Genomic DNA, 27,739 nt, shown 5'->3' on the forward strand with positions numbered 1-27,739 from the left:
GTCATTAAATAGAGTGTCGGCGGCCATTCTCAATAGTTAGGTGCTACACTGTGGATTGCGTTTATCTTGGCACTTGGCCTAAACCATCATTAAATCCACCCTAAATTTAGAATTTGTGAGCTCATGAAAAAATGCAAGTTGACCTGACCAAATGGAGAAAAACCCATTTCTCTCCCGCTTCTTCTCCACCATTTTCTTTATTTTTAGTAAATAACTTTGACTGTCTTGTCTTTTCCAATGTCTTGCTGAATTCTAAAATCTCGCTGTTCATAAAATATTTGATTTTTAGCCACTGCCAACCGTTGGGTTGCTCACTTCCTCATTTTACGACAACATTCCTCTTCATATTATTACCATCCCGCCTTCAGTCACATTCTCTCTCTGTTTCTCTGTATCTCTGTCTCCCCCCTTCCATTTCTTTATTCTTTTCTTATGCACCACCCCCTTTCTTCAGCTGAAATACAGTGAAATAATTAAAGAAAAGGCTCTGAATTTAACTCTATTTTTCTAATCAGCATTTGGGTTATTTTTATTAAAATCTCAACATTGTCTTAGGTGTAGCTTTTACCATTGTTTCGCTGTGCAAAGAGATTTCTGGGCAAAGCAAGTGAGAGTGAGAGGTCCAGCCAATATGAAGCTGTTGTGGGTTTTGGGGTTTATGGGGATGGTGTTGTGCAGAAGGACGGATGGTTATGCGGATGTGAATGGTACAAAAGAAGAAGACTTGCATTATACTGAGAGTAATGTCTATGGTTATGGACCTAATGGTTATGGGGTGTTCAGCAGACCCTTGATGGTGGGTCTCACTCTTATCAATGGAGCTGCTGCCAAAGGAGCAGGTTTGCCTCTATCCCTCACCTTACCTCCATGGACCATGCCTACTAGACTGCTAGTATTAATTACTAAAGAGAAACAAGAAATAAAAAGTTCTCTTTATCAGCTCTATCTATTGCATATTACGGTTTGTCTTGATGGGCATACCCCTTCCTGATATTTTATTCTTAAAGTTTGCTTCTTTCTCAAATCGTTGGATGGATTCAATGGCATGACAAGAGCATTTTATTTTTCTGTTAAAACTCATCTGTTTCTTTGAATGCTCCTGTGGCCAATTTCACAATGATAAGGAAAAGGAACTGACCGTGTTTCCTGAATGCCTTGAGTCATATGATTGGTCTTCATATAATGTATTTACCTGCTTTGTGCTCATGGTAATTATATCATGTTTGCATAAAAACCAGGGCTTATTCAAATATTTCAATTGCAGTAAACTAGAGCATGCCCTGCAGACTGTTAGTTAAATTCTTTAGTGATTTCTTGACTTCTGTATTCTCTATGTGCAGTCTGCCTAGATGGAACATTACCCGGTTACCACATCCACCGTGGATATGGGTCAGGAGCAAACAGTTGGCTCATTCAGTTGGAGGTATGTCATCGGAAGCAAACTAAGACTTGTCATGCAGTTGAAAGAGAGCACTATGATAGTTCTGTTTTTATCATCATCACAATTGAGATCATTGGGTGATTGTTCAGTTGTATTACCATCTAAAGATTCTCGCTTGCCTAAGTTATTTTGTTCATCTTTGCCTTTTGTATGGGTCTAAAGGAGATGCAGGAAATAGGCCTTATCCTGAGCTATCAGGGAAGAGACTTGGTATCACTTTGTTTCTTTTATTGGGTAGCTCACCAGTAACACGGATTGGAGCTAAGAAGAATTTCTTTCATTTTGAAGTTCAATTTCTTAGTTGTGAGGGAGACTGGGAGCCTGAGTTACCATATACAGATTAGTGCAAAGTGAAAGAATTGGATATCAGCAGCATCATACTGTGCTCCTTACATTTCTGTGGCATTTCTTATACTGGGAATTAGATGGGGAATTCCTACTTTTTGTGCTTGTCCCAACTCTTTTACTTGTTAAACTCACCTTTTGTTAAACTTCTTTTATTTACAGGGAGGAGGATGGTGTGATACAATCAGAAATTGTGTCTATCGAAAGAAAACTCGTCGTGGTTCATCAGCATATATGGAGAAGCAGATACCATTTGCAGGGATATTGAGCAACAAAGCTGGAGAAAACCCCGGTGGCATATCTGGCTGCGTCCTTATTTATCTATACATAAAGCTCTACTTGCCCTTTATATTTCTTTCTGGAGTAATAAGTAATCTGATATTCTGAATGGGACATATTTATTGCAGACTTTTACAACTGGAACAGAGTCAAGGTTCGATATTGTGATGGTGCATCTTTTGGTGGTGACAGTCAAAATGAGGTAAGTGGGAATCAATGATCACAGGCTTCTATATACTTTCTCATAGAAGATTTTTTTGTTGCTTAATTTCCAAACACCAGATGTGAGGAACTCAAATAAAATAAAGTTGATGTAGATACTGGTAGTTGTGATGTAACAAATTCTTAAGATTTCTATTATTAGACATTTGCTGCACTCAAACCAAGCAGTATTTCTTATAGCTAAAGCCAACACTCTGGAGGACCCTTTTTTATAGATTGGCCAGGTCAACCTTGCATTGCTTATGACTGAAAATATAGTTGCTTATTATTTGATGCTCAGGCAGCCCAATTGTATTTTCGAGGCCAACGCATCTGGGAAGCTGCTATGGCAGATTTGATGTCAAAGGGAATGCGCTATGCTAATCAGGTCTTTGTTACTGACTTTTTGGAGATTATATTGTTTCTTTCTTCTGCTAACGTTATACATTTTACTTTGGATTTCTAGGCTCTTCTTTCTGGATGTTCTGCTGGTGGTGTTGCAACTGTACTCCATTGTGATGAGTTTCGTGCCATGTTTCATGGAACTACTAGAGTCAAGTGCTTGAGTGATGCTGGATTATTTCTTGATGTGTAATAATCTTTTTCTTTTTATCAGTTTTTGACATGCCTTTCGAATTTTACTCGGATAATAATGGTGTTCTCTGAAATTGCAGAATTGATGTATCTGGTAGGCGCACATTGAGAAATATGTTTAGACGAGTGGTTAGCTTACAGGTATTATCCATTGTAAAATAGATTATTCTTTATCCGCCTTTTAAAATTCTAGTCCTAAGGGATAAAATCTAGGTGATTCTAATGTGCTTATTGTGAATTGAAACTGCAATGACTAATTATAGATGCCAAATTACATTCTTGCTGATCCTCAAATGTAAATGGGTACTATGGAGGCGTGTGCTGAAAGTAGGCAAACAAGTGATCTTAATTACTTTTCCAATCAGTAGATTTCTAAGTCTCCTGATCTGTGCTAAAAAGTAATATGGTAACTAGAAGAGTCAATTCACAAAATAATCAGATAGTTAGCTCAGAAAGATGGGGCTGTATCTATGTGGATGTAAGTTTGTTGGATATGATGATAGTATGAACTAGCTATGGTAATAATAAGTGGTAATAAAGCAGAAGACAGATGCAATTTGTCATTGACTGTTGAACTCCTACAATTTTTTACTGGTTTCATCTGGGGAACTTTTTATGAACATAGATATAATTATTTGCAGGGAGCATACAAGAGTCTTCCATGGAGTTGTACCAATCGCCTCAACCCGACTTTGGTAGTTTCTTTTCTCGTATTTAATCCTCAGAGAAATTCTTAAGCAAAAGAAGAAGAAAAAATTATACAATGAACCCGATTTCAGAAATGAAGTTTCCCCTTTAGTCTTAATTATTAACTATATCATTCGAATTTCAGTGCTTTTTCCCGCAGCACTTAATTGCAAGTGTCAAGACCCCCCTTTTTCTGGTCAATGCAGCTTATGATACGTGGCAGGTGAGTTAAGATTTGCCAGTGTGCATCCTTTGTATCCCCTGAGGAACTAATTTGTTCAAAGTTGAAACTATTTTAAAGTCCCTTCTACCATATGACTCTTAATATGCCTCATAAAAGGTCTCTTATGAGCTTGTATATTCTCATACTGCATGAACGACCTTATATCTTGCAGTAGAACTATATTACCTGATGACTGAATGATCAATTTGAATTTTTGTTATCCTTTAATCAGATCCAGGCCAGTTTAGCTTCACCAACAGCAGATCCTAATGGCCTTTGGCATGAATGCACAAAAAATCATGCGCGTTGTGCTGCATGGCAGATGAACTTTTTCCAAGGTAATCTCACTAGTTTTGTTAGCGTCTTTATGCTTTGTGTTCCTAATGATGATTAATTATAAGCTCAATGCTTTGTATTTCAGGTTTGATTCCAATTGTATCTTTTATGCTTTTCAATAAATCAGGTTTCCGGAATCAAATGCTCAAGGCTGTAAGTGGCTTCTCAAGGGCCAGTAAAAATGGGTTATTCATAAATTCTTGCTTTGCTCATTGCCAGACTGAGAGACAAGATACATGGTTTTCTCAAAATTCTCCCCATATTGGAAATAAGGTATGCCCTATTTTGTACTAATTATTTCATAAGTTACATAATGCACAAATTCCCTGTCATTTATTTTTCACATTATTTTTTGTTATAGACGAGTCTCTCTGTCTGTGTGGTGTACTCATGCAATCCATTATATATCTGCAGGGGATAGCAAAATCAGTCGGAAACTGGTATTTCGATCGAGTTACTATCAAGGCAATAGATTGTCCATACCCTTGTGACAAGAGCTGCCATAATCTGGTGTTTAGGTGAAGATTTATGTATCATCTATTTATGTCTTCTCTGCCGCAATTATATTGCCAAGGGCATGTAACAATCTCTGTTTAAACCCGAGTCATCGCTGTGAAGCTCGAAGAGCGATCAGCAAGTTCATCTATTGTCTTTATGAGCCAATATATAAATGTTCGCATCTTGATTATCTTTCATCAGCAATGAAGTCATTCATGTGTTGTATACAGAAAAGAAGCAACTCCTCAAATGAAGTTCATCCAAAACATAAACACGTATTTAAATAAATACATGGCAAACGGAGAAGATAAAAGTTCATATTGAAACAAGAACACATACTGATGCACAACTGCCATATGTGGTGGGGGGACTGAAGGCCCTGATTCACATTTTCGTCGAAACGGGACTCTAAAATTTCTAAATATGTTCGTCTAAAATGCCTAAAACAGCACCTTATGCTTGTCTGCTCTTACTTATCCTGCCTTTGGCTCAATGCTTTCGTCCACTTTCGGCCTTGTATTCATAAGAACCTGACGGACAGAGAATGAATTATGTCAAAATAATAAAATGCAACCACACAGAGTTCACATTTGTAAACCACAATTAGTACTAATTTAACAGTAAGAGAGAAACTTCACCTTTCGAAGCATGGCGTTTTCGTTGACGAGTGTAGAGATCTTTTCTTCCAACTTTGAATTGCTATCCTCCAATTCTTTGGCTCTTGATTCCAGTTCATTGACGTAAACCTTCTTTCTTTCCCGAGCTTGTTGAGCAGACACCCTGTTCCTTAGCAATCTGCAAACCAAATTAAATTGGACAATTTTTTTGACAAGTCACTACAAACATTTCAATGAACTTATTACTAAGCTGATATGATCAGATCGACCCATATATATTTATATCTATTTCACATCAACATTTAATTTTCTCATACCTGTACATGCCTTTATATAGTAGCAAGTTGTTTCCCAGCTATATGTGCATGCATGCAATTTGTACATACATAACACTTGTGTAAAACAAAATATAGAAGATATTAATTTGACAATATTTCATAAATAGTACCTCTTGAGTCGTCTGTACTCCTTATCAACTGGGTTTCGGCCTCTGCGGCGTTTTGCCGGAAAGCCAGACTGAGCTTCTGGGTTGTTGTTGTTGTTGTTGGTGCTGCCGGTGGCATTGGTGGTGGAAGAGGTATTATTAGAAGTGATGTTATTGAAAGGAGGAGGTAAAGCCTCCACGTCCGGAACCGTGAACATATCTTCGTCGCTCTCTTCTGGAACATTCACATCATCACCATCATCACCATCACCATCATCATCATCATCACCATCATCATCATCATCCAATGACCAAAACCAAGGAACGTCTAATTAAGACCCCAGTACATACAATACAAATATACATTCAAAATCAACAATTAATAGAAATAAAAGAAAAATGTGCAGCATTATTAATTTCCAGTCACCAAAAAAGTATCACAAAACTAATTAAAAATAGCTAACCTAGTTTGCTCTTCTTATTGTTTTGATGAACAAGAAGAGAATGAGGCCTCAGTGAAGAAGACCCAGATGGCTGTTGGTCCAAACTGGAGGGCATTATGGGGTTTTTGGCTTTACCATCTCCTGGTTTGATGGGGACTGACATGGCTTTAGCAGCTAGATAGCTCTGCTCTCTCTCTCTCTCTCTCTCTCTCTCGATGAAGAGGTTATGAATAAATTAATATTGATTTATGTGTGTGTTTGTTTGGGTTTTTGAGTGTCGAGGCAGAAAAGCAAAGCAAAGCAGTATGATGGATATGAAGACCTGTGTTGTGAGCAAAGCTTTGGCTCATGAAGGAACACGTTGATATAAACACAACCGCGCTCCACTTTTCCCCACAACAACACACAACCAACCATTTTTTCTCTTTTTCTCCAATAACAGCCAAACTAAAAAAATATTTTTATTTGCAGATGTATGTTACGCCAAGCAAGGCAGTGTGTCCGCCTCGTACTTGAGTTGATTCCGTACATTAGAGTAGTTTAGAATATTGCTTTGTAAAAGGGACACCTCAATAGAACCTCTCTGTATATCAGTTCTTTATATTGAGGGACCACATTTAGGGTACCCTACGAATATTTTTCAACGATCTAAACTATTTATTTTTTAGGTTTTCATTCATTAATCATTTTTGCAAAAAAGTAGACAAATTGAAAACTATTTAGACATCTAATTGTGTCCTATAAAATTAATGAACATGGTGCTTCAAGAAAGTACTAAAATTTCAATAATTTAATTAAGTGGTCTAATGACATCGGATTCAAATATTTTTTATAAGGATAATCTTTGAATGAATATCTACAAAATAGACAGTTTGAATTAGTGAAATACAATGCAGAGTATGCCCTATAAGAATGTGCCTCAAATAAACTTTATTTGAGATATCCCTCAATAAAAACTATATATATTCTTCCTCCTCTTTCCCTTCTTTCTCTTTTAATGTGGTACATTAATATTTTAGAACATGTTATGCTCTGGTATATAATTTTTCGAAGGCATATGTTATTGTAGTTTATGGAAGAAACTAACAACAAACAAATGAAATCATCCAAATTCCTATTAAACAATATTCCATAATCACATCTTTCACTTTCAAGTTTCAATTCAACCAACCATGGTGGGCCAAGTCCTGGTGCGCATCCACATATCCAAAACATAGTAAATAAATAGGATATGGAGCAAGTCAAAAAGTTGGAAAGCTTTGCTTTAGTTTGCTTTAACTTTACAGACGGAGAGACTCCTGGCATGTCAAAGACCACAAAATTCACAGCTCCTGGAACCATTCTCGCGTCACGCATTGCCTGCCCCTGTGCTTGCATGCTGTACATCCTTGATTCTTGGACTTGCTGCCTCACTAGTCACTACCAACCCTTTTAGAGATTCGGATGTGTTATGTCATGTAAGATAAATAAGATATCACAGCCTTAAGAACTAGTTAGAAATAAGATAAATAGCTTAGGATTTAGTTGTGTTTTGTCCAACTACATGATTTTACACTGATCCATAATTGATAGTGGTATCAATTGACCTTCTTCTTTTAGAGATTCGAATGTGTTATTTCATGTAAGATAAATAAGATAACAGCTTTCACAAATGAGAATTCGAACTTGAAATCTTTTCTATTTTCAATGTTAAATTTAGAACTAATTAGAAATAAGATAATAGCTTAGGATTTAGATATGTTTTGTCTAGTTCATGATTTTACACTGATCCATAAATTATTATTATTATTATTATTATTATTTTGGGGACAAAAAGCGATAGTGTTACCAATTGGCCCATTGGGTTGTTTCTAAAATTGAAATAAAGTCGAAGGGACTTGTCCAAATAGGAAAACAGAGTTGAATTCAAAGCACGCCCTAAGCACAATGAATGAATGGGCCCTGTATCCACAGCCAGAGAGCAATTTACAGCTATTGAGATATAGATATTCAAACTATGTGCTTGCATTGACAAACTGACTTGAGATCTAGGGCAACATGATTCATGAGCGTATTGGCGCCATAGCATATGCCAGACTTGGGAGCTCTGAGAGCTAGATGGAGAAAAACTTACATATCCAGATTTTATTTCATACCCTCCTCATTATATCCCTCTCATCACTTGACTTGAGAAAGACGGATAAAAAAATATGTGTATCGAAGTTTTTCAAAGGGACACTGACAAAACATGTTTGCCAATTGCCTGGACAACTGGACGAGTGCCTTCCAAGTCCCAATTGCAAAGGGAATGAACGTATTTGGCCTTTAGCCCACAAGAGCTACAATCTCACGTCTAAACTAAGGTCATATGCTACATGTACAAGTAGGTCAACATTAATAAGTGACACATATCAAATGCTTAATCACTTGCCTTTTCTCTTGGGCAATTATAACGTGGTTATAGAAAGATCATATATTAGATATAAAGCAGCAGGGAGGGAGAAGTGAGTGGTCCATTTTCTTGAGAAAAGAAAAGGTGGACTGGCCCCTGCCTCTCCACATGCTCTTGGGTCAGTTGACAACGTGGGGTTCTTGGCATACCCTGCTTTCTGTCTATCCTCACCCCTTCCCTCAGAGAAGCTTTTGGAACTTGCTTTTATTATCCATCCTCGCCCCAAAAACAATAATGTATTTCACTAAGTTTCTACATGTTTTGTTCTGTTATGTCACATTGGTAATGATAATTAATAATTATAAGAATCAGACGTGGGTTAGGACAATAAATTTGCCTCTTTACACACAAGTTCGATTTTCTCCCGTAACTTAAATTAGTTTAGACTATTACTTGTATCAATAATATATAATTATAAGAAAACAATCCCCATATCTATTTAGATTACAAAATCTTGATTAAATATTCCTGAAGAATACAACTCCATAGTCGGTTGATTTGTCTATCTGTTCATAAGCTGGCAAGCCAATCAACAACTTCACATTCTCTGTTGCATCCCTAAGAATATTGGTTGCTTTGCTTTCAATTCTAAAGGCGGTTGTTGATTAAGACTTTATCATATATTTTATGCTATTTGAAACACTTTAGGCTGGTCATTCTGTGGGATGGGAACTAATTAAACATCTAAATAACTGTACTTAGAGAAGAGAAAAAAGAAATCATTTAAGTAGAAGATCATGATCACTTTCTGTGATAACATGCCAAAGACTATTACTTTTTTTCTGAACCTTCAAGCCCAAGTTGGGGGAGGAAGCTTTGAACTTTCTGGTCAAAATCTAAACTTCCCAAAAACAACCAACAAGCTGTCAGCAGCAAGCCTGGTGCATGCCAAGGCCTGAATGCTAGGTAGATTTTTGATCTGTAAATTTGTGTGAATCCTCACTATTTACCAATATAAATATATTAATACACCTGAAATGATAAAGTCTGAGACTGAGAGAGGGGGGGTTGGCTTTGTGCGTGCCACCATGTACATATAGAAGAAAGGAGACTGAATAATATTTAAAGTGTTATTCGATTATGTGTTTATTTAAATATGATTAAGGCTGGGTCTTCTGGGATTAGTGTGATATGTGACGCCTTCATACATGCCTAACCAGCTCATGTGACAAACCCCTCTGTCAAGTGCTTTTCTCAAATATATATTTTTATGTATATATAAATATATAGGATGCATGCTCTTTATCCTTTCATTTCTATTTGCCTCTCTGTTTCTTGAAACTCAACTGGCAAAGTAAAGCACTATTCTTTTTCTTCTTCTTCTTCTTCTTCTTCTTCTTCTTCTTCTTGAATCTCATCCCATAGCCATCATGTCTACTGAGACTACTGTTGCATCTGTTCCTGCTGATGATCAGGTAAACCTGCTTACTTTTTACAACTGTTCTATTTCTTTCTTTAGTTAGATGTTGTGTGTGTGTGTGTGTATATATTTCATTATTTTTACCGACAGAGGAGTTGATATGTGTAGGTTTAGTGCTTGATATGTGTAGGTTTAGTGCATGATATGTATATAACTCTTTGCATGTTTGTTTAGATATGCAAGCACTTTCAAGCCACAGTTAGACTGGCTTTGTTCTTCCATGACCAAACTTGTTTCTGTGTATGAAACCTTCCAATTTTGGTAGTTTTACTTGCAACTCACTGTGCTTCAGTAGATATTGGTAGAAGAAACATATTGAGTTTTTGCTTTAAAGCTGTTTGAAGAGCGCCCCCTTCTCCGGCTATGTATGATTAGTTTGTAATATGTTTGTGTGTAATATGTTTCTGTTTTTTCTATGGAACTTAGACTCTTTAATTTATTTCTTTTGGCAGTTCAATTGTACAATTTGTCTGGCTCCAACTTTCATTTCATTTAACTCACGGATCAATGCGTAGAAAACTCGCAATATGTTAATAATTTAAGTCTCATGAGGCTTTCTTGATTTGTGGATGTTGTTTTTACCAATCTGTTAGTATGATTCGAAATTGGTTGTGTGTTCTATTCTTTGGTCATGTTATGTTGCAGCTAATATCATTTTGTTTTATGGCAGCCAATTGAGGGAAAGGTGCATGAAGAAATAACACATGCAAGCAAAGAGATTGAAAGTCTTCCATCCAAGGATGATGGAAAAAAGGATGAAAAGGAAGATCTTGTAGTTCTAGCAGAGAAATCTGATGGTTCAGAGTCTCAGTTAATTTCAAGTATGTCTGAAGAAACACCAGAGAATAACCAGACGGAGCACCCTATCGTTGTCGAGGGCCAGGTTGATCACGTTCCAGTCGAAGCAGGAGCGAAAGAGGTTGAGAGTTCTGATCAGGATCCAGAAGCATCAACCACAAAAAACTCAGCCAGTGAAGCTGTTGAAAGCCAAGCAGATGAGAGTCTAACAATTGAAAATGTTCCAGTGGAGAAAGTTGAATCAGTTGAAAATACACCAGTGGAGAAAGTAGCAACTGAAGCAGTTGAGGAAGAAGCAGAGAAGGCACAAACTGTTGAAGTAGTTGAGGATAAACCAGTGGAGATAGTAGGAATTGAAGAAGCTGAGAAAGAAGCAGAGAAGGCAGAAACTATTGAAGCAGCTGAAAACAAACCAGTGGAGGAAGTAGCAACTCAAGAAGCTGAGAAGGAAGCAGAGAAGGCGGAAACTATTGAAGCAGCTGAAAACAAAACAGTGGAGGAAGTAGCAACTGAAGAAGCTGAGAAAGAAGAAGAGAAGTCAGAAACTATTGAAGCAGCTGAAAACAAACCAGTGGAGGAAGTAGCAATTGAAGAAGCTGAGAAAGAAGCAGAGAAGGCAGAAACTATTGAAGCAGATGAGAATAAACTAGTGGAGACAATTGAAACTGCGGCAGTTGAGAAAGAAGCAGAGCAAACAAAAGCAATGGAAGCAGAAGAGAATAAACCAGAGGAGAAGCCAGCTACTGAGCCAGTTGATAAACAGATAGATGATGAGAAGCCAAAGGTTGAAGCTTCTGAGGCTGATCAATCAACTGAAGCAGCTGGTCAGGCAGTGGAGGAAACCTTGGAAACATCTCTTGTCAAAGATTCAGAAACAGTAAATGAAGTGGAGGGTAAACCACATGAACAGTTGAAAGTTTTATTGGAGATGGAAAGAAATATTGAGAAGGTACTCAAGCCTGAAGAAAATGTTGCCACTGAAAGCTCTGTCCCAGCCATTGAGGAAGCTCAAGCAAATGAAAAAGTATCTCATGTTGCTGAGAATACAGAGAAAGAAGCAGGTGTGGTTGATGAGGTTGGAAAGTTGTTGAAGGATGAGACTGAGGTGAGTGAAAATGCTGCAGTGGAAGAAGAAAAGATTGTCAAAACAGAACAAGAAACTGAGGAGAAAATTGAAAAGACTGAGGCAAAGAAAACTGAGGATGACAATAAGCTTGAAAATGTTGCAGAAGTTGCAGATAGAGAATTGGGTGAGGCTAAAGAAGTACTGGTCAAAGAAGATGTGTACAAGGACATCAAAGAGAATGAAGAGGTGGTTGTGCCTTCTGCCATTGTTGAACCTGTAGGAGAAGCCAAGACTGTGGATGATGCTAGTAAGTTGGAAAATACAGAAGAAACTGCAAATGAGTCAAAAACTGAGCCTGAGACTCTTGAGGCTTCCAAAGATCAGGAAAAGCAAGATGTTTCAGTGAAAGCAGCACAAAAGCAATCAGGTGGCATCATATCAAAGGTGAAGCAATCTATTGTGAAGGTGAAGAAAGCTATCATTGGGAAATCTCCCAGCTCAAAAGTCCCTCACCTGAAGTCAAAGCAGAAGAACCTGTCAAGTAAGTTTTGTCAAGAGAAAGATGGTTTATATATGGAGGTTTTTTTCACTGTGTAGATTCCATGCAGTGAAACCTGTGGTGTAATTGATTGATCTGGTGTTTCCTCATGTGCTTGCCTCCGGAATTGTGAGGACATACAGGAGGGCAAAGACCATGCGTTTTGTTTTGTGTGAGATTTGCTAGATTTTCTTAGCTCTTTTCATCATAGGTACAAGGTGTTACTTGTGTTTGTTTTGGTGAGTCATGTGTGTGACATGTAATTGACATTATATTGATTTGTTTATTAATTTTTTTTTAAGCTATAGATTGGTATCTCACATGTAAAATTACTTCTGGAAATGACAAAAGTTTGTTTGCCTTATTGCTATAATGATCCAAAGAAATGTTAGCAGGGATTACATCTGCGTGTTAGTAAAAACCTTACAACTTAAATAAAGTATCTAATGCATATTGATATTTTTTTTGTGACCTTCAAACACAAGACCTAAAGTGCAAGGATAACTACTTTCAATCACTTCAACTACAAGCCTCTTGTTTATGAAACATTATTTAAGTGGTATATACTTCATTGTTCGCTTATTGGTACTCAATTTAGAATTGAACGAAACAGACCCTACTACCCTAAAGAGTCATTTTATCCAATAATTAAAAGATAGGGTCTCATCTAAGGGTCTTAGATAAGACCTTCACTATATAATTTTTGAGGGAGTTATTTATGAATTGGGCTCAAGGCTTGGAGTTTTGCTTGGCCGAAGTTTAGAATGGACATTTTATGTCCAAACACAGGTGGGCTGAGCAGCTAATAATTATGGATAATTTTTTTCTTTGGGGCCCATTTCTGATTTTTTACTTGAGTGCTTCTAAATGTACCCAGAGATTTGCTTAGCGCATCCAACCTCTAATGTTTTTCTTTTTCAATTTCCCATTTAAGGGGCATTTAGCAAAGAATCTAAAATATAAAAAATAAATAAATAAAAACCAGCAATTAGCTGTTAAATTTTGAAGAGATAGGCTAACGATCCTGTTTGGGCTTGAAATATACATGCCAACGTGAAACAAGTATTGGATTCACTCTCCAAAATGGCATTGGGCTTTAGTTTACCAAAAGATGGTGAAAAGCCCATACTATTCAACTATTGGGAATCAATTTAAGCTAATTCACATTTTTGACAGTTGAGAAACAAAGTTACCACCAATGGTAATTCAATTCAAAAAAATCAAAGCTGTTTATAATAGTTTTTTTTTCCCAAAAGATCACAGTTTATTAGTGGCTAAGGTTTTGTCAGGGTAAACCCTCATCGTTGGTGGCTAAAATCCAAAGAAAATTTATGACCTTAAAAGCTGGAAAGTAAGGTGAGACTTGCTTTAGTTAAAAAGACACGGCTATTTATTGCAAAATCACTAGTTTTTTCTTTTCTTCCACTAGGATACTAGGATATTTATGGTACCAACGTTGGAACAATCTGCATTATTGCTCACTTCAGCTAGGTTGTTATAAAAGGAACGATCAGGAGGCATTCAGGAACATTGATGAATAGATGCCAAAATTGATTAATGCATTGAACTCACAGAACTTTTGCCACTTATGCATTAAATGGAGGATAGTCTAAAACTATAATATCCAGATTTCTTTAGCATAACTTTTTCTTCTATAAATACAAGAGTGTCTGCAGTGGAGAAAATCAACCAACCAATCAAACAAAAACTCAACAATCAGTCTAGATTGATCAAAAGAAATCAAAGGTCATACAATCTTGCAATTACCAAAAGCAAGCAAGCAATCTTCCTTTAGAAGCAATCTAGCTCAAGAAGAAGTTTAGAAAACCAAGAAGAAAACAAGATTTCTCTCGTAAACCAGACATAGTAAATTAGGTAGAATTCAAAAGAGAATAATTTCTCTTACAAATTTGGTTAAGAAAATTAGATAAAACAGGCAGAAGTCAGGTATTTTATTATATGAGAACTTGAACAAATTTTCCAAAGACATCTTAATGTCTTGAAGTAGTCTAGATAGCTTCCAGATAATTTAGAATCAACCAGAACATGTACCCACGTGTAGTTCTGATCACTTTCCCAGCCTCTTCAAGGCTCAACTAGTTTATAGCTTTGCCAACTTCAAACTTGGTATCGATTTGTAGCCAATCCATATTAGTTGAAGATGCTAACGTGCAATTCCAGTATATAAACATTTAGTCCAGTCAACAAAATCTAGTCCAGCCTGATCATAAGTCATCATTGCGACTATTGTTTCAAGCAGAAGTCAAAGTTAAACACCTCTAAGAAGTAGTAGATTTAGAGATTCATCTGATACTTGTGCTTCAGACAGTTCTGCTTGGATTTGTTTGTTATGTTATCCATAAATCAGTGTATTTTGCTTTGCTGACCATATTTGTCTAGATAAATTGTGAAGTCTTCACACCCAGAATCACAATCGTTTGTTTAAATTCTATTGTTTGGGGTGCTAATATATAAAGTCACTTAAATCTGTTAGGGTATTATCTACTAACCGTGGCACGCTCACATAAAGAAAGTTAATCCAAAGGGTAAACATATCACCTACAAAACTCACTGATATTGTCATTAACTTAACCATCTACAAAACCTAATATTTATGGGGTTTTATAACAAAAGACATTAGTGATGTTAGCAGTGAAATTATTCATTATATGTTGTATTTTATTTAGTAAATTTCGATGTGGAACTTTATATTCTTCAATAATAGTTCCCCATATGAGAATAAAACAGAAATGAAATTCTATAAAAATGTTATTTGAGGTGTTTTCTTCTCTTCAGTTTGTGGCATTTGTAGTATCGTTCAAAGAACATTGGGACTAGGTGTGTTTTCTCTTTAAAGGAATAGGATTTGATTTGATGGTCGTGATTTTCAGAATAAATTAGCTAAAGGTCACCTGCCCACCTAACATATAGGTACAGCACAGAGAAAACTCCACAAAGCAAGCCTAGAAAAAGGATCGTGCCCCACACCAGCGAGGCAGTAACTCAAACACCTTCCTATATTTGACTGAGAATGAAAAGGACCCAAAAAAGAAACCAGATCAAGCTCTATATGTAGTAGATTAGGACCATTCAGGAGGCACAGAATAAAGTTCAAAGAGAGAAAAAAAAGGGTTCTTCTTCTTTTTCTTTTTTTTTTAATTATATTTTTTTTGTTAAAAAAAATAAAAAATTCTTCTTCAGTATCTATCTAGCGGCCTTTATTGGGTTCATAAATTTTGAGACGTGAAAGAAAAAAATAAATAAATAGAAAACTGACATTGTAGGTGACAATGGGGGCAGTGGTAATTAGATGTTGGGAGCTAATGGTTGGTCCGGGTTGGAACTAATTGTAAGTGGGAGGAGCTAAAGCTTTCCCAAGCTTATATATGGTGGATATATGGCATATATATAATATATTATATGCTTGAGATGTACACAAAGTGATAAGATGAAGATCAATGTCATTGGAGCAAGAGAAAGATGTGTATTGGCAAAGCCACTGTGCCAGACCGAAGCAACATTGGGGGAACAACCTTTTCTTTTACCCTTCTTTCTTTTGTTGGTTTACAACCCAAATCTTTCTCCCCTCAAGTCCCTCTTTCTCCCCTTGGACCCTTACCTTTCTTCACCACCAAGCTTGCCTGCCTGTCCCCCCATTACCCCTCTCTCTCTCTCTCTCTCTTAGTCTTTTTCTCTTTCCAAACAAATAAATTTCTTACCAACTGATGTCGCTATTTGTATCACATTTTAAGTACATATCTAATACATATGAGTTTTCAAACAGATAGAATTGACATGGCCGTAGCTTTCCTCTGTTACAAATGTGATCATCAATACTGCGTGCTAAATCGGTCCCGACATTTGAAGGGGAGGGGCAGGAATCTACCTCTGTTTTGGTTTGAGATCCAGACTTATATTATGCTTCACGTCTGTGACGCTTGCCAACAGGACTCTTGTATGATGCAAACAAATTTTTTAATGCATTTAGACAAACTATATGACTTGTGGCAGATGTCCTTGGTCACATAAATAGATAACCCATGACACATTAAAAGATCACATTGTTGGAATGTTGGAACGAAACAACATAATTGGACTGTTTGTTCTCATGGAACATTGATTTCTCGTGTAATGCATTATGCATGGCAGATAAGACTTTACTCAAACCAGGAAAGAATGTTGATAACATGTTGTGATCACAAGCTCACTTATGAATTGTTGATGTCTGTGGGTTTCACTATGTGCTCAAACGCGTCAACGGTTTTATTTGAAATTTCACCATGTCATGAGCACTAGTAGGAACTATCAGGTCACGGACACTTCTCAAATTAAGGGGATGATTACAAACACATGATAACTGGTCGTGTGTGAGGAGGGCTAAACTTGAAACAATAATTTGTGAAAGCATATATATTGATTCTAAAATAATTAATTTAATCCCGCATTCTTTTTGCACGTGTATTAGAGGCCCATGTGCATGTATTAAATATTTTTGGAATAATTTTACAGACGAGAGAGAGAGAGAGAGAGAGAGAGAGAGAGAGAGAGAGAGAGGTAGGTTTATAGGCGTTGGGTGCGGAATTTAGTTGATTGCATGTTTCATAAAGTTGAGCTCATGTCTTCGCTTTTGAGAGACGTCTCGGATTAGTTCAAAAGTCTTTGAAACAATTTATCAAACACCTCATCGACCCTCCTACGACTTTTAAGACTTTGTTTTAAGTTTCAAACCTCATGTCCATCTCTGTCTCCCCAGTTTCATCCTTTCAATTGCTTTAATGTCCCTTTTAACCTCTTCCATTATCATAATTACCAATAGCAAATAGTTCAATTTCATCCGGTGTCTTCTATAGATATATAACATTCGCTCATATCAACCGTTAATGTAAGTGATCTTATATATATCAACGATTAATAATTACTTACACATCAACGTGATGTATGTACAAGTCTCTCTTATCTACTAAATTTCATGTCGAATAGCTTTTCAAAATTGCTTCTTTTTGCCAATCAAGTGTTCAAAGGGGCCAACAAAATTAAGGTCCAATTTTGCGTTAAATCACGTGAGATATGTATGTAATTTAAGGGAGGAGAGCGTGTTGCCAATGCCAACAAGATGTATTGAAGGCGGTAGATGATGATTTTATAAATTTTGTCTGATGGGTGGTGGTGGGAAAGCAATCACTTCACTTTATTACAATTATAAATATAAATAATTAATTGGTGGAGTCTATATGAGAGCAGAGGGATTAATGTGAAGGGACAAGGTGTGTGTGCATGGCTGAAGCGTGAAGGCAGAAGGCTGTCCCAAGAAGGAGACCTATTAAAACCATTTTAAATAAATCATGTTTATTAGGTGTTTAATCATAAAATATACTCCGATTAATAATAATTAAATCCTGAAAGAGAATTTAAAAAGTATAAAAAGAGAAAGAAAGAAAAAAAAGTGCAGGAGGGCAGATCATCTGCTCTCCAAAGTCTGGATTTGTAACTTTAAATATCTTCTTCTTTGTCTCCACTAGGCACTAGGCAACTCCCTTTGCTTTCTCATCTGCACTTCGTGTTTATTTATTTATTATTTTAAAAAAGGATGCTAAAAGAAACAGTTGTCTGGCCATCAAGTTTCTTTGTTTGGTTGGTCCTGTTTGTCTGGAATTTTGGATTAAGAAGGGTCTAAAATTTGTTTAACATACACAAATATTATTGGCAAAGGAGACACAACCCAAGTATGTGCCTAAGTTGTCTATAGCCCTATGGGTGCCATCATTAGTACACCCAATTCTCTCCATAACTTAATTTCATGTCAACAGAAAAACACATTGTATAGTACAATATAACTTCTGCAAAATAAAATATTACAAGTTTCTTTTGTATATAGCTCTCAGATCGAATCAAACTAATTGCAATTTAGCAGGTACGTCTCTTCGTTACCCAATCAAATTTGATTTTTTTCTTTCTTTCTTTCTTTTTGGCTACACCATAGTTCCATAGACAATCCGTCATTCTTTTAAGAAGTCACAAAAACGTACACACCAACCATGGAACACAACATTTCTCCTTGACAGCAAAAACTCAGAACATGAATTAAAAGCCTGACTAATTTCAATTTGATTGGGAGGCAACCTCTTCAAAACTTGTACAACTCTGGAAGTGGGGACATTAAATGTGATTTAATTAACACTTATCTACTCTCCACTTTATAATCAAGGAGGGCCTGCATGCAATTCGATTGCCAACATGCAGCATGATTAATGTTGATATAGAAATAAGATATGAAAAGAAAAATGCAGTAAAAATTTCTCCTTTTGAGGAGATGATCAGTAAATATCCATAAGAACAGAACAAGTACGTAAGTTTTCTTTCTCTGGTAAAATAGATTAATTAAAGTTACTTCTTTTAAGTTAATTAAATACTTCAGAACTTTTTCCACCTGTTTAGGCCCTGAGTAGGTGGTGGTTACTTTTGTTTTTCTCTATGTGTTGTTTGATTCTTGAACTAAAGAAAAAATAAATTAAATTGAACAAGGGGCTTGTATCAAGTATATAAGGGCATTTACCCCTATATCTGAGGTACTAGGTTTGATTCTTTGAGTCCTAATTTAATATTGCTTGTAATAAAGTTTGGTTTCTTAAAACTGAAGAGCAACTCCTCCTTACGACTAATGTGGTTTTGACACTAATCAAATTTTTTAAATAAAAGAAAAAGCCATGTAGGATATGCTGAGTGGGCATAGTGGGCCCACCCTGCTAGCAAAATCAATGATAAAAAAACTGACTAGAGTCTTCTTATGACTAGTTCATTTGTTTGGGAGTTGGCTCTGCCTGCCTCCCTCTCTTTTTTTTCTGGGGTAGTTTGTGTGTGTATATATATATTATACACAGAGATTCATGGCCTGAGATAGCGGCTTTTTCTCTCTGAAGTCTTAATATCTGAGTAGAAAATGGGAAGAGCTGCACATTCATCATCTTCTTCAATAGATAGCAGCAGCCATCCTGATCTTCTTCTTCCTGTGCCTGCTGGCTCATCATCTTCTTCCTCTCTTTCTCAGAAAATCAATGGCAATTATGGTAACAGTCATATCAACACAAGAACAGATTTGAGCACTGATCTAAGACTTGGCCTCAGCATCTCCCCCTCTCATCACAGTGACTTGTCTTCCACTTCAACCCCAGGGTATGCTAATATCACATTCATTGAACCAACCAATGTACAAATTATTTTATTATATTTTTTTAAGAACAAGAAGAAGGGAAAAGTTTTCTTGGGTTTTTCCCAAAATTTGTTCTTGATCAACTTTTGTGGTTGTAACTTGGTATGTATGTTTTGACTCAAAGTTGACATTTCAGGGAGGAAGCACTGATAAACTGGCCACCAATCAAATCTATCTTGAGGAGCAGACTTGCAGGAAAAGCAGACCATCCCTCCTTATTTGTGAAGGTCTACATGGAAGGCATTCCAATTGGTAGAAAACTGAATCTGTTTGCACATGATGGCTATGCTGCTTTGATTACAACTCTTAGCCTCATGTTCAAGGCCACCATTCTATGTAAGTTGTTCTTAAACACAAATTCTAGGACCTCCCATCATGAGATCAAATCAAATCATAGTTGGGTTCATTTTATTTTGGTCACAGTATTTGACTAAGAAAAGCTTCAATGCTATTTCCATCTGGAAGCAGGTCCTGAGGAAAATCATGTTCATTCAGACAAATATCATGTGCTGACTTATGAAGATAAAGAAGGAGATTGGATGCTGGTTGGAGATGTGCCTTGGGAGTAAGCTTACCAACTTTTGATTCTCCATGTTTTTCATAATTGTTTTCCTTACATTTTGTTTCTCATTTTGGGGTTGGTACACAGGATATTCTTGACAACTGTGAAAAGATTGAAGATCACCAGAGCAGACAGATGTTAGTTAATTTTTTTTGGTCATCTCAGACTCAGTTAGCAGATATACTCTGCCCTGATACAGTTTTGTCTTAGTGGTGGTTCATAACTATATACTCAAAAGAAATTCAGATTAATACATAGTTTGGGGCTGCATCCAATATTGTGTACATTATCAAATATAATAACAGTTGTATTTGTAGACTTTTTTTTTGCTTTTGTTTTCTTCGTTCCTTTTCTCTATGGAGCCAATTATTCTATAAGTAAAAGTAAAGGGAAAACAACATGAAGCTTTTGAAAAATTGCTATGAGGGTAGGGAAGGTTTGCTAATATGGGACCATAGATAATGGTCTTCATTTTTTCTTGTGTGCTTTCGCATTATTAGGTGGGATGTGGTCTTCGTGTCGATAAATTCTTAGATGAAGTGGCCCGACCACATCATCCGTACGATCATTATCACGAAACAAGAACCCTCTTTTTATTTTTTATTTTTTGAGAGAGTGATCGCACGTGTGACGTGATCAGACAAGCTACTCAAGACCTTGTCGTTCACTTCCCTTGTTTTGACAAGAAGATTTGTAGCCTTTAACTATACGTGATGATGATGATGATTATCAAACTGTGATAGATCCTCAATCAAAGACCCTTTGGGTACACGTGTTCCGGCTTGTGTTGTGTGAGCTTGTTAGACGTGCACGCCATCATGCTCATGATTCCTATGGTTTTGATTGCAGAAGAGAGATCAATTCAAAAGATAGATAAAAGTTGCAAAGCAAGCATCATAACTTTGATCCTAATAATAATGTTAACAGGTGCAAATATTGACCACCCAATTTCGTGAAACGTGGTCATGTGGTGCCTCGAAAGCAATAGGAAGCTTTTCTTCATAATCTCATCCCAGTGTATATTTTGTAGATATATATGTAGGTAGGCAGGTAGGTATATTTGCACACAAGTCAGACTGTGAAAGGAGAGAGCGAGAGAGGACGTATTTGTTTGTTTGTTTATTCTTCTTGTTATTCTTTGCAGGCCATTTCAATTAGTGCAGGCAGAAGAGTAATGTTATTAGGTGAACCAACCTCTAAGCTGCCACATGAGGAGAGAGAGAGAGAGAACCTAAATTGGTTCTTTTTTCTTTTCTTTTGGCAAATTGCAAATGGCGCACTGCTCTTTCTTATTGACTAAAATGGTATGACCACCAAGTTTAGGCAGTTTAGCTACCAAGTCATCCTCATCAATGATGATGCCATCTTGGCAATCTACAATGGGAAGGAGCTATTCCTCCTTGCTTCTTTTGTGCAAATCACAGTTAGATACATATATAATAATAACTTATTAAATGCACAAAATGAAAAAATAAATATGGACATTTGGCAATCGAAAATCTTATTCGAAAATTTTATATGAAATTTGAGATGTGAATTTTATAATAAATATGGACACGTGACAACCGAAAATCTTATTCAAAAATTTAATCATAAAATTTAATATGAAATTTGAGATGAGAATTTTATAATAAATAGTGACACGTGGCAACTGAAAATCTTATCCAAAATTTTTATCAAAATTAATCGTTTAAGTATAAAAAATAAAAAATAAATTAAAGTGAATAGTAATTGCCCTTACCCTTTCCCATAAGAGCATTTCCAACAATTAGCCCCTTGCCATGGCAAGGGGAGCCCTAGGGTAGCTACTATTCACTTGAATAGTGGCTACCTAGCCCCTCCAGAAAGTATGTTTCCAACAGTTTAGGTTTGCCATGACAAATACTATTCATTTTTTTGTTTTTTTCACAACTTTGTTTACTTAAACAATTAATTTAGATAATATGTTCGGATAAGATTTTTGGGTTCCTACGTGTCAATACTATTCATATCGGATAAGATTTTTGTTTTCAAATTTCAGATAAATTTCAAATTTCAGATAAATTCAAAATGTCATATTTCAGATTCATTTCGAAATTCAAATTTCAGATAAATTTCAAATTTCAAATTTCAGATAAGATTTTCACCCTCTAAGATTGCACCATGTGTCATATCTATCTGCCTAAATTTTTTTATAAAACCAGATGCTCAGATCATATCTCCCACACAAGATCTTCTCTACATTTCCATTTCTTAGATTTTAGATTTCATTCTCCATTTTCAATGGCAGACATGCAAGAGGTTTTGGAGAGGCAAGAGCGAGAAACTAGAGAAAGAATGTGTAGACGGGCTGCAAGCGAAAGGGCGCAGAGAGAACTAGATGAGTAACTTGGCATAGCCATTGCTTTGCTGAAGGAAGAAAACTAGAGCTGTCGTGGTTCACAAGAAGGCCGTGGCCCGAATATGGACAGACATAGACATTCTCAGGGTACATACTCCCTTTCATTGCGGACATACTCCCTTTCTTTTGCATATTCTAGTTGAATTGCCATATCGTGCTCTTGTTGTTTCATGTCCATTTCAATTCTCATAGCTTGGTGCTTTGAAAGTTCCTCCAAAAATTTAGATGCATTCTTGGTAGAATTACTCCATCTCTTCACCTTCGCCGCCTTCCTCCCAATAGGCCTTGGCTCCTTTTCGATGGGTGAGTCTTGAATCATCGGGAAATTCATAGGTGAATCCGATGTCGGTGTCTCATGAAGTGGCGTCTCGTTCAAGACTACCGTCGGACCCGTTGGAATAATTCGGAATCTCTTACAATTCTTCACCGCCTCCCAACATTGGGTATGGTTGAATACTTTTTTGCCTTGCCCAGTAGCACCATACCACATTTGTGCTTGCATAATCTATATAAAAAATTGAAAATGCAAGAAACTTTAAAAAAAAATATTGGCTTGGCAATGCAACAAATATAAGCAAAATAATGAAAATGCAAGAAATTTTAACAATTTATTGGAAATGTAAGAAATATTTAAAAAAATATAGATATTGCAAGAAACATTTAAATAAATATTGAAAATACAAGAAATATTAACAAAATATAGAAATAGCAAGAAACATTTAAATAAAAATTAATATGACATTAAAATTAATAAAACGAAAATTACAAATAATTTACCTCATTGCTAAGATTTTCCCCACTTCTATGGTTGTCCATCACTTTTGCTAAGGCATCTCTCCATTTTTCCAACTCTTTATTGAGAATTTTTCACCTACTAGATAATACCATTTTCATACGAGTTGAACCCCCCGATCTTTCACAAAATTCGGTATGAATTTTTCTCTACATATGTTGAGATTTCATCTCATTGCCCCTTACAGGACAATGACTAATTTCGACCCAATACTCACACAACAAAACATCTTCCATCATGCTCCATGCCTCTCCGGTTTCACTAGAAGAACCCATAATATGATAGAGAAAAATACAACTTGAAAGTGAAAAAAAGATTGAGTAGAAAGTGAATAATAGTAGAAAGAGAAGAAAATGTATGAGGATTTGGTGTTAAAAGTGAAGAGTATTGGTTGGTATTTATAGAAAAAAAAATTTAGTAATTTTTTTGTATTTAAAAAAAAAATTCTGATTTTTTAAAATGTTTTTGCACAAAAATTGGCTGCCGTTGGATTGGAGCAAAAATTCTGATCGAAGAGCCCAGGACGCGACAAGTGGCACATAACCGTTAGCGAAGCAATCGTGAGCATTCAAATTTTTAACGTTAGCGCGTGCGCTTGACCGCGGCTTACGCCAAGATTCGCCTAGGGTTGGAGCTCGGGCCACCCTTGTTGCTGGGTCCCACCTTGGGCCCGAGCCTCCCTTTGCTGCTGGAATGTTTTTAGCCCAAACCCCAGTCCTCCCTCAAGCCCCACCGCTGGAAATGCTCTAAAGGTGGAAACAAAATTGCAAGGCGCCACTATTCACATGAATAAGAATAACCTTACCTTGCCCTTACCCATAGGGGGGGAAGTGCTCTTAGGTCCATTAGTTTGTTAACCAGCTCGTCATGCTTATTTATCCACAACTAACTGGCGGGTATGATCGGCGTGAATAGTAACAGTCCTTCCCATAGAGATAGAAGTGCTCTTTGATCTATTAGTTTGTTAATCAACTCGTTATGCTTAGATCCACAACTAACTGGTGGGTAGGAACGGCCCAATCCAATCTGTTAGCGGGTCCTGGAAGGTCGGGTTTAAATTTACCCGCAGCTCGTCAAGCCCGTTGAAAAATGCAAGGAAGAAAGCAATAGGAGGGTTTTTTCAAAGAGGAAGAATCTCCGAGACTCGGACCGAAGAAAAGAAGAAGAATCGGGTCGGGCATGTCAGCCGCTCCGAATTAACTGAAGAAATCTAAAATTGGTTGAAGAAGGGAGGAGCCATGAAAGGTCAGGCGTCGAGTTCCTACAAAGGCGCTGTCAAGTTCAGGATGTGAGTTTCTTGCATCTTATTCTTCTTCTGTTCTTTTCCGTTTTCTCTCAAGTGTTTTGGTTTTCTTCTACGAATTATTGCCAAATTTACCTTATGTATACAAATTACAATGGACAGGCCAACAGCCCAGAATTTAGTACCGATTCGCTTGGACCTCGATGTCGATGGCCAAAAGTTCAAAGACACTTTCACTTGGAACCCATCTGGTAGAAGTTGGATTTTCTTCATTTTTAAAATTATATTTTTTTAAATTTGACTCTTGCCCAGTTTGCAGAAGTTAATTATGGGATTTGTTGTGTGGTGATTGATGGCAGACCCTGACTCCGAGATTGTGGTGTTTGCGAGAAGGACAGCAAAAGACTTGAAGCTTCCTCCGGGTTTCATTACAGTCATGGCTTCTGCCATTCAGGTTGGCACTTCAACTACGTCAAATTTTCCCACCAAAGTTTCTACTGAAAACTAAACACTGATAGCTTATGACCATGTTCTCTGATCAGTCACAGATTGCAGACTTTCGGTCGTTGGAAGGCCAAGATATGTACCCGGGCGAGAGGATTGTGCCAATTAAGGTTACCCCTTATCTTATTATAACTTGATTATCTGTACTGGCAAGTGGCAAACTTTCAATGCTTTTGGCTTATCAACAAAACTGTGATGTGTTATTCTCAGCTTGATCTTCGAGTGAACCATACTCTTATTAGGGACCAGTTTTTATGGGTGAGCTTCAACAGTCGTTTGTTTCATCTTATCTTTTCAATACCTCCTTCTCTTACACTTGGGGTTCATCCGTTTCGAGGGATTTCAGGACTTGAACAACTTTGAAAGTGATCCTGAAGAGTTTGCTAAAACATTCTGCGCAGATTTAGGTATTCAAGATCCTGAAGTGGGGGTAAGTCATCATATCAGTTTTTTAAACAAATGCAAAGGCTTTTGGTTTGTGTCAAAGTTGGAATATTGATGTCTTTTCAGTTTGCTAAAAGAAGCTATTCTCATTTTCCAGCCTGCAATTGCCTTTTCAATTAGGGAACAACTGTATGAGGTTAGATTTTGTTGCTTCTTTGAACTATTATGCGTTTATTATGCTACCTTTATATGAGTTACATTATGCAAGTCATGTGAATGAACTTTTTTATATGGATTCACTTACTGTGGTCTTTTTTGTGTTTCATCTTCTAGATTGCAGTTCAAAGTGTAGCATCAGCAAGAGAAAACAGAATAAGCAAAAAGGGACGCCGAGGGGCTGAGTATACTCCAGTCAGGTTTGTGTGTTTGACTTTTTAAAAATAAAATGAAGAATGAATAAAATTTATTTTTTGACCCCACCTTGCTGTTGAACACAATTTATTTTAGGATAGGAAGAGGGTATATGCATTGTAAAGCCTACATGATAGTATATATGTCATTAACTCTCTCTCCGAATCTCTCTCTCTCAGTAAAGCAGGTAGTACTGGATTGGACCTGGTGAAGTTATTCGGTCACAAATCTAGTGTTGTTCGGTATGTCTTCTAACTATGCTAGGTTTTGGGAATTTCTTAAATTGGAAAGCTTCATTGTTTATGCTAAAAATTCTACCATTGCTGTTCTTTGGAGTTTATGTTTGTCTTGTGGCCACTGATATTTAGGCCCCTCTTCACTCCATAGGTTTGGTTTTCTAGTTTTTCCAGTAGTGTTCAGGGACGCAATTCCCTAGGGATCTTCATTAAGGTACAGACAACTTTTAATGGCCTTCCGACAACCAAGATCATATATTTTCAGTAAATCTTCCTGGGATAGCTATACTATGAAATTACCATTTATTCAAAACACTTTTTCTTTCATGAATATTTAAAATCAATTTCCCGTGGCACATGAGATGCTACAACCTTGACCTAAGACAGAAGATATGTTGGCATACTTAATATAATTCTATGGGTTAAAATCATCTTCCATCCATTACAGATCCCAACAGCTTATCTTCTTTTAGCACAATCAAGAATAGTCTTCTGTGTTTGGTTTGCCAGAAGAACTTAAAGGTGAATGAATCTTCACGCCTTACATTTGAAATTCACTGTTAGTGTTCCAATATCAACAACTTTACTCATAATCACCAACTCACTCTTGTTTCTATCTAATTCAAGGAGAAAAATGCTTTGACAACAGGGCAATGGGCCTATGTTCTGTATCTACTTATTTCGAAAATTAAATTTTGGTTCATCTGCATATAGCTACTCTAAATCGTATCAACCACTCTGTAAATTTAACATATTAAAGTCTCCATAAACAGTGGAAAAATGAAACTTTCATTCACATATTTTACCCCCCTTCAAAGCTCTTGAAGAAACTAAAGTCAATACTTTGCTTGAATGGGTTTAAACCTGTTAGAATACATATAGATATTAAGATCCTACATGCCTCTCCAAACTCATCCTCGTAAGTGAAGGAAAAAAGTTCAAGGTTGAGCTCAATGTTACAAGTACTTCCCAATGATAGTGCCCCCTATAATATGTGTTCAATATCAAGGTTTTTGATTCCCCTCCATCTCTTCAACATCATTTATTTCATTTCAACCGTCTGATGATGATTAAATTCAGTACTGTGTGTTTAACTTTTTTCTTTTAGTTGATAGAGTTAGAAAAAAGTTAAAACTGAGATACTGATAGTGGTTTGCCACTTTGCTCCTAAATGTATCAGGAAAAGGAAGGAGTGGGATGTATACGAACCCATTGTTGATCTTCTATCTAGCGAGGAAGTGGATGCCCTTCAAGCAAAAGAAGAAAGGCTTACTCGGTGAATGAACACGACTGTGAGGGGTTTTACTTGTAGTTTGCATAGGGCACCTGTAGGTGACTAACTAGAAGTCCAAATTCTACGACTAATGAAATAGGGTACTTTAGTTGACTCGTGAGGTGACTGAATTCTCTGCATAATGAAAATTCGCCAGTCATTTTGACACTAATTCTGGTTCTCTAAGTTCATTTCTCAAAGCCTGCAAGGTGCCCCCCTACATATGAGGAAAATCTTCCCTATAACCATTGGATACACTGGATCTCTCAAATCCATTTGTCCCGTGATCGGCACGTGAAGAGTTGGATGTAAGAGGCCTATTGTGTAAAATGGTTGCAGGAATTCCCATAACTTGCATTGTGATTTTAAATGCATAAAAATGCAGTTTTGCTTGTGCCCTTGTCT

At 36.7% G+C, this 27,739-nt stretch overlaps 5 protein-coding genes across 11 annotated transcripts; 4 read left to right on the top strand and 1 right to left on the bottom strand.

Moving 5' to 3' along the window:
* The first annotated feature begins 34 nt into the window (after window positions 1-34).
* LOC103322205 (pectin acetylesterase 10-like) lies at window positions 35-4,838 on the top strand. 2 transcript variants are annotated; one of them, XM_016792385.2, is made up of 12 exons: window positions 35-839; window positions 1,341-1,423; window positions 1,949-2,078; window positions 2,194-2,267; window positions 2,568-2,654; window positions 2,733-2,857; window positions 2,941-3,001; window positions 3,502-3,555; window positions 3,693-3,770; window positions 4,003-4,108; window positions 4,192-4,379; window positions 4,521-4,838. In XM_016792385.2, the coding sequence occupies exons 1-12, from the start codon at window positions 632-634 to the stop codon at window positions 4,626-4,628; spliced, it is 1,302 nt and encodes a 433-aa protein (XP_016647871.2). In that variant the 5' UTR covers window positions 35-631; the 3' UTR covers window positions 4,629-4,838. The 2 variants fall into 2 exon arrangements, with proteins under 2 accessions (XP_016647871.2, XP_008222318.2); XM_008224096.2 differs by having other exon boundaries at window positions 4,234-4,379.
* On the bottom strand, window positions 4,772-6,377 carry HYH (HY5-homolog). 2 transcript variants are annotated; one of them, XM_008224094.3, is made up of 4 exons: window positions 6,110-6,377; window positions 5,670-5,880; window positions 5,243-5,399; window positions 4,772-5,134 (listed from the first exon to the last, which is right to left on the bottom strand). In XM_008224094.3, exons 1-4 carry the CDS (start codon window positions 6,249-6,251, stop codon window positions 5,078-5,080), a joined length of 567 nt encoding a protein of 188 aa, XP_008222316.2. In that variant the 5' UTR covers window positions 6,252-6,377; the 3' UTR covers window positions 4,772-5,077. The 2 variants fall into 2 exon arrangements, with proteins under 2 accessions (XP_008222316.2, XP_008222315.2); XM_008224093.3 differs by having other exon boundaries at window positions 5,670-5,973.
* Window positions 6,378-9,645: 3,268 nt separating this feature from the next.
* Window positions 9,646-12,644, top strand: LOC103322206 (neurofilament protein-like protein). The gene is made up of 2 exons (XM_008224097.2): window positions 9,646-9,934; window positions 10,610-12,644. Exons 1-2 carry the CDS (start codon window positions 9,890-9,892, stop codon window positions 12,398-12,400), a joined length of 1,836 nt encoding a protein of 611 aa, XP_008222319.2. The 5' UTR covers window positions 9,646-9,889; the 3' UTR covers window positions 12,401-12,644.
* Window positions 12,645-19,129: 6,485 nt separating this feature from the next.
* Window positions 19,130-20,428, top strand: IAA31 (indole-3-acetic acid inducible 31). 2 transcript variants are annotated; one of them, XM_008224098.3, is made up of 4 exons: window positions 19,130-19,511; window positions 19,685-19,884; window positions 20,014-20,113; window positions 20,198-20,428. In XM_008224098.3, the coding sequence occupies exons 1-4, from the start codon at window positions 19,279-19,281 to the stop codon at window positions 20,250-20,252; spliced, it is 588 nt and encodes a 195-aa protein (XP_008222320.1). In that variant the 5' UTR covers window positions 19,130-19,278; the 3' UTR covers window positions 20,253-20,428. The 2 variants fall into 2 exon arrangements, with proteins under 2 accessions (XP_008222320.1, XP_008222321.1); XM_008224099.3 differs by having other exon boundaries at window positions 19,132-19,511; window positions 20,017-20,113.
* Window positions 20,429-24,363: 3,935 nt separating this feature from the next.
* Window positions 24,364-27,728, top strand: BSH (transcription regulatory protein SNF5, putative (BSH)). 4 transcript variants are annotated; one of them, XM_089047473.1, is made up of 11 exons: window positions 24,364-24,571; window positions 24,689-24,777; window positions 24,886-24,980; window positions 25,069-25,140; window positions 25,241-25,288; window positions 25,377-25,460; window positions 25,572-25,610; window positions 25,748-25,830; window positions 26,005-26,067; window positions 26,510-26,583; window positions 27,242-27,728. In XM_089047473.1, the coding sequence occupies exons 1-10, from the start codon at window positions 24,522-24,524 to the stop codon at window positions 26,532-26,534; spliced, it is 648 nt and encodes a 215-aa protein (XP_088903599.1). In that variant the 5' UTR covers window positions 24,364-24,521; the 3' UTR covers window positions 26,535-26,583; window positions 27,242-27,728. The 4 variants fall into 4 exon arrangements, with proteins under 4 accessions (XP_088903599.1, XP_088903598.1, XP_088903596.1 ...); XM_089047472.1 differs by lacking the exons at window positions 26,510-26,583; window positions 27,242-27,728 and adding an exon at window positions 26,213-26,374; XM_089047470.1 differs by lacking the exon at window positions 26,510-26,583 and having other exon boundaries at window positions 24,365-24,571; window positions 25,075-25,140.
* Window positions 27,729-27,739: the final 11 nt, after the last annotated feature.

Source organism: Prunus mume, linkage group LG2 (genome assembly GCF_029339155.1).
Source record: "Prunus mume cultivar Tortuosa linkage group LG2, ASM2933915v1, whole genome shotgun sequence".
NCBI lineage: Eukaryota > Viridiplantae > Streptophyta > Magnoliopsida > Rosales > Rosaceae > Prunus > Prunus mume.

Bases quoted from the DNA above. Each gene is read 5' to 3' on its own strand.
- HYH (XM_008224093.3), bottom strand. From the start codon at position 6,251: ATGTCAGTCCCCATCAAACCAGGAGATGGTAAAGCCAAAAACCCCATA. The intron at 5,974-6,109 runs GTTAGCTATTTT...GGTCTTAATTAG, and splicing joins CAATAAGAAGAGCAAACTAG to ACGTTCCTTGGTTTTGGTCA. The intron at 5,400-5,669 runs GTACTATTTATG...TTTGGTTTGCAG, and splicing joins GAGTACAGACGACTCAAGAG to ATTGCTAAGGAACAGGGTGT.
- LOC103322206 (XM_008224097.2), top strand. From the start codon at position 9,890: ATGTCTACTGAGACTACTGTTGCATCTGTTCCTGCTGATGATCAG. The intron at 9,935-10,609 runs GTAAACCTGCTT...GTTTTATGGCAG, and splicing joins CTGTTCCTGCTGATGATCAG to CCAATTGAGGGAAAGGTGCA.
- LOC103322205 (XM_016792385.2), top strand. From the start codon at position 632: ATGAAGCTGTTGTGGGTTTTGGGGTTTATGGGGATGGTGTTGTGCAGA. The intron at 840-1,340 runs GTTTGCCTCTAT...CTCTATGTGCAG, and splicing joins AGCTGCTGCCAAAGGAGCAG to TCTGCCTAGATGGAACATTA. The intron at 3,556-3,692 runs GTAGTTTCTTTT...TTCGAATTTCAG, and splicing joins ATCGCCTCAACCCGACTTTG to TGCTTTTTCCCGCAGCACTT.
- BSH (XM_089047469.1), top strand. From the start codon at position 24,522: ATGAAAGGTCAGGCGTCGAGTTCCTACAAAGGCGCTGTCAAGTTCAGG. The intron at 24,981-25,068 runs GTTGGCACTTCA...TTCTCTGATCAG, and splicing joins TCATGGCTTCTGCCATTCAG to TCACAGATTGCAGACTTTCG. The intron at 25,141-25,240 runs GTTACCCCTTAT...TGTTATTCTCAG, and splicing joins AGAGGATTGTGCCAATTAAG to CTTGATCTTCGAGTGAACCA.
- IAA31 (XM_008224098.3), top strand. From the start codon at position 19,279: ATGGGAAGAGCTGCACATTCATCATCTTCTTCAATAGATAGCAGCAGC. The intron at 19,512-19,684 runs GTATGCTAATAT...TTGACATTTCAG, and splicing joins TCTTCCACTTCAACCCCAGG to GGAGGAAGCACTGATAAACT. The intron at 19,885-20,013 runs GTAAGTTGTTCT...TCCATCTGGAAG, and splicing joins GTTCAAGGCCACCATTCTAT to CAGGTCCTGAGGAAAATCAT.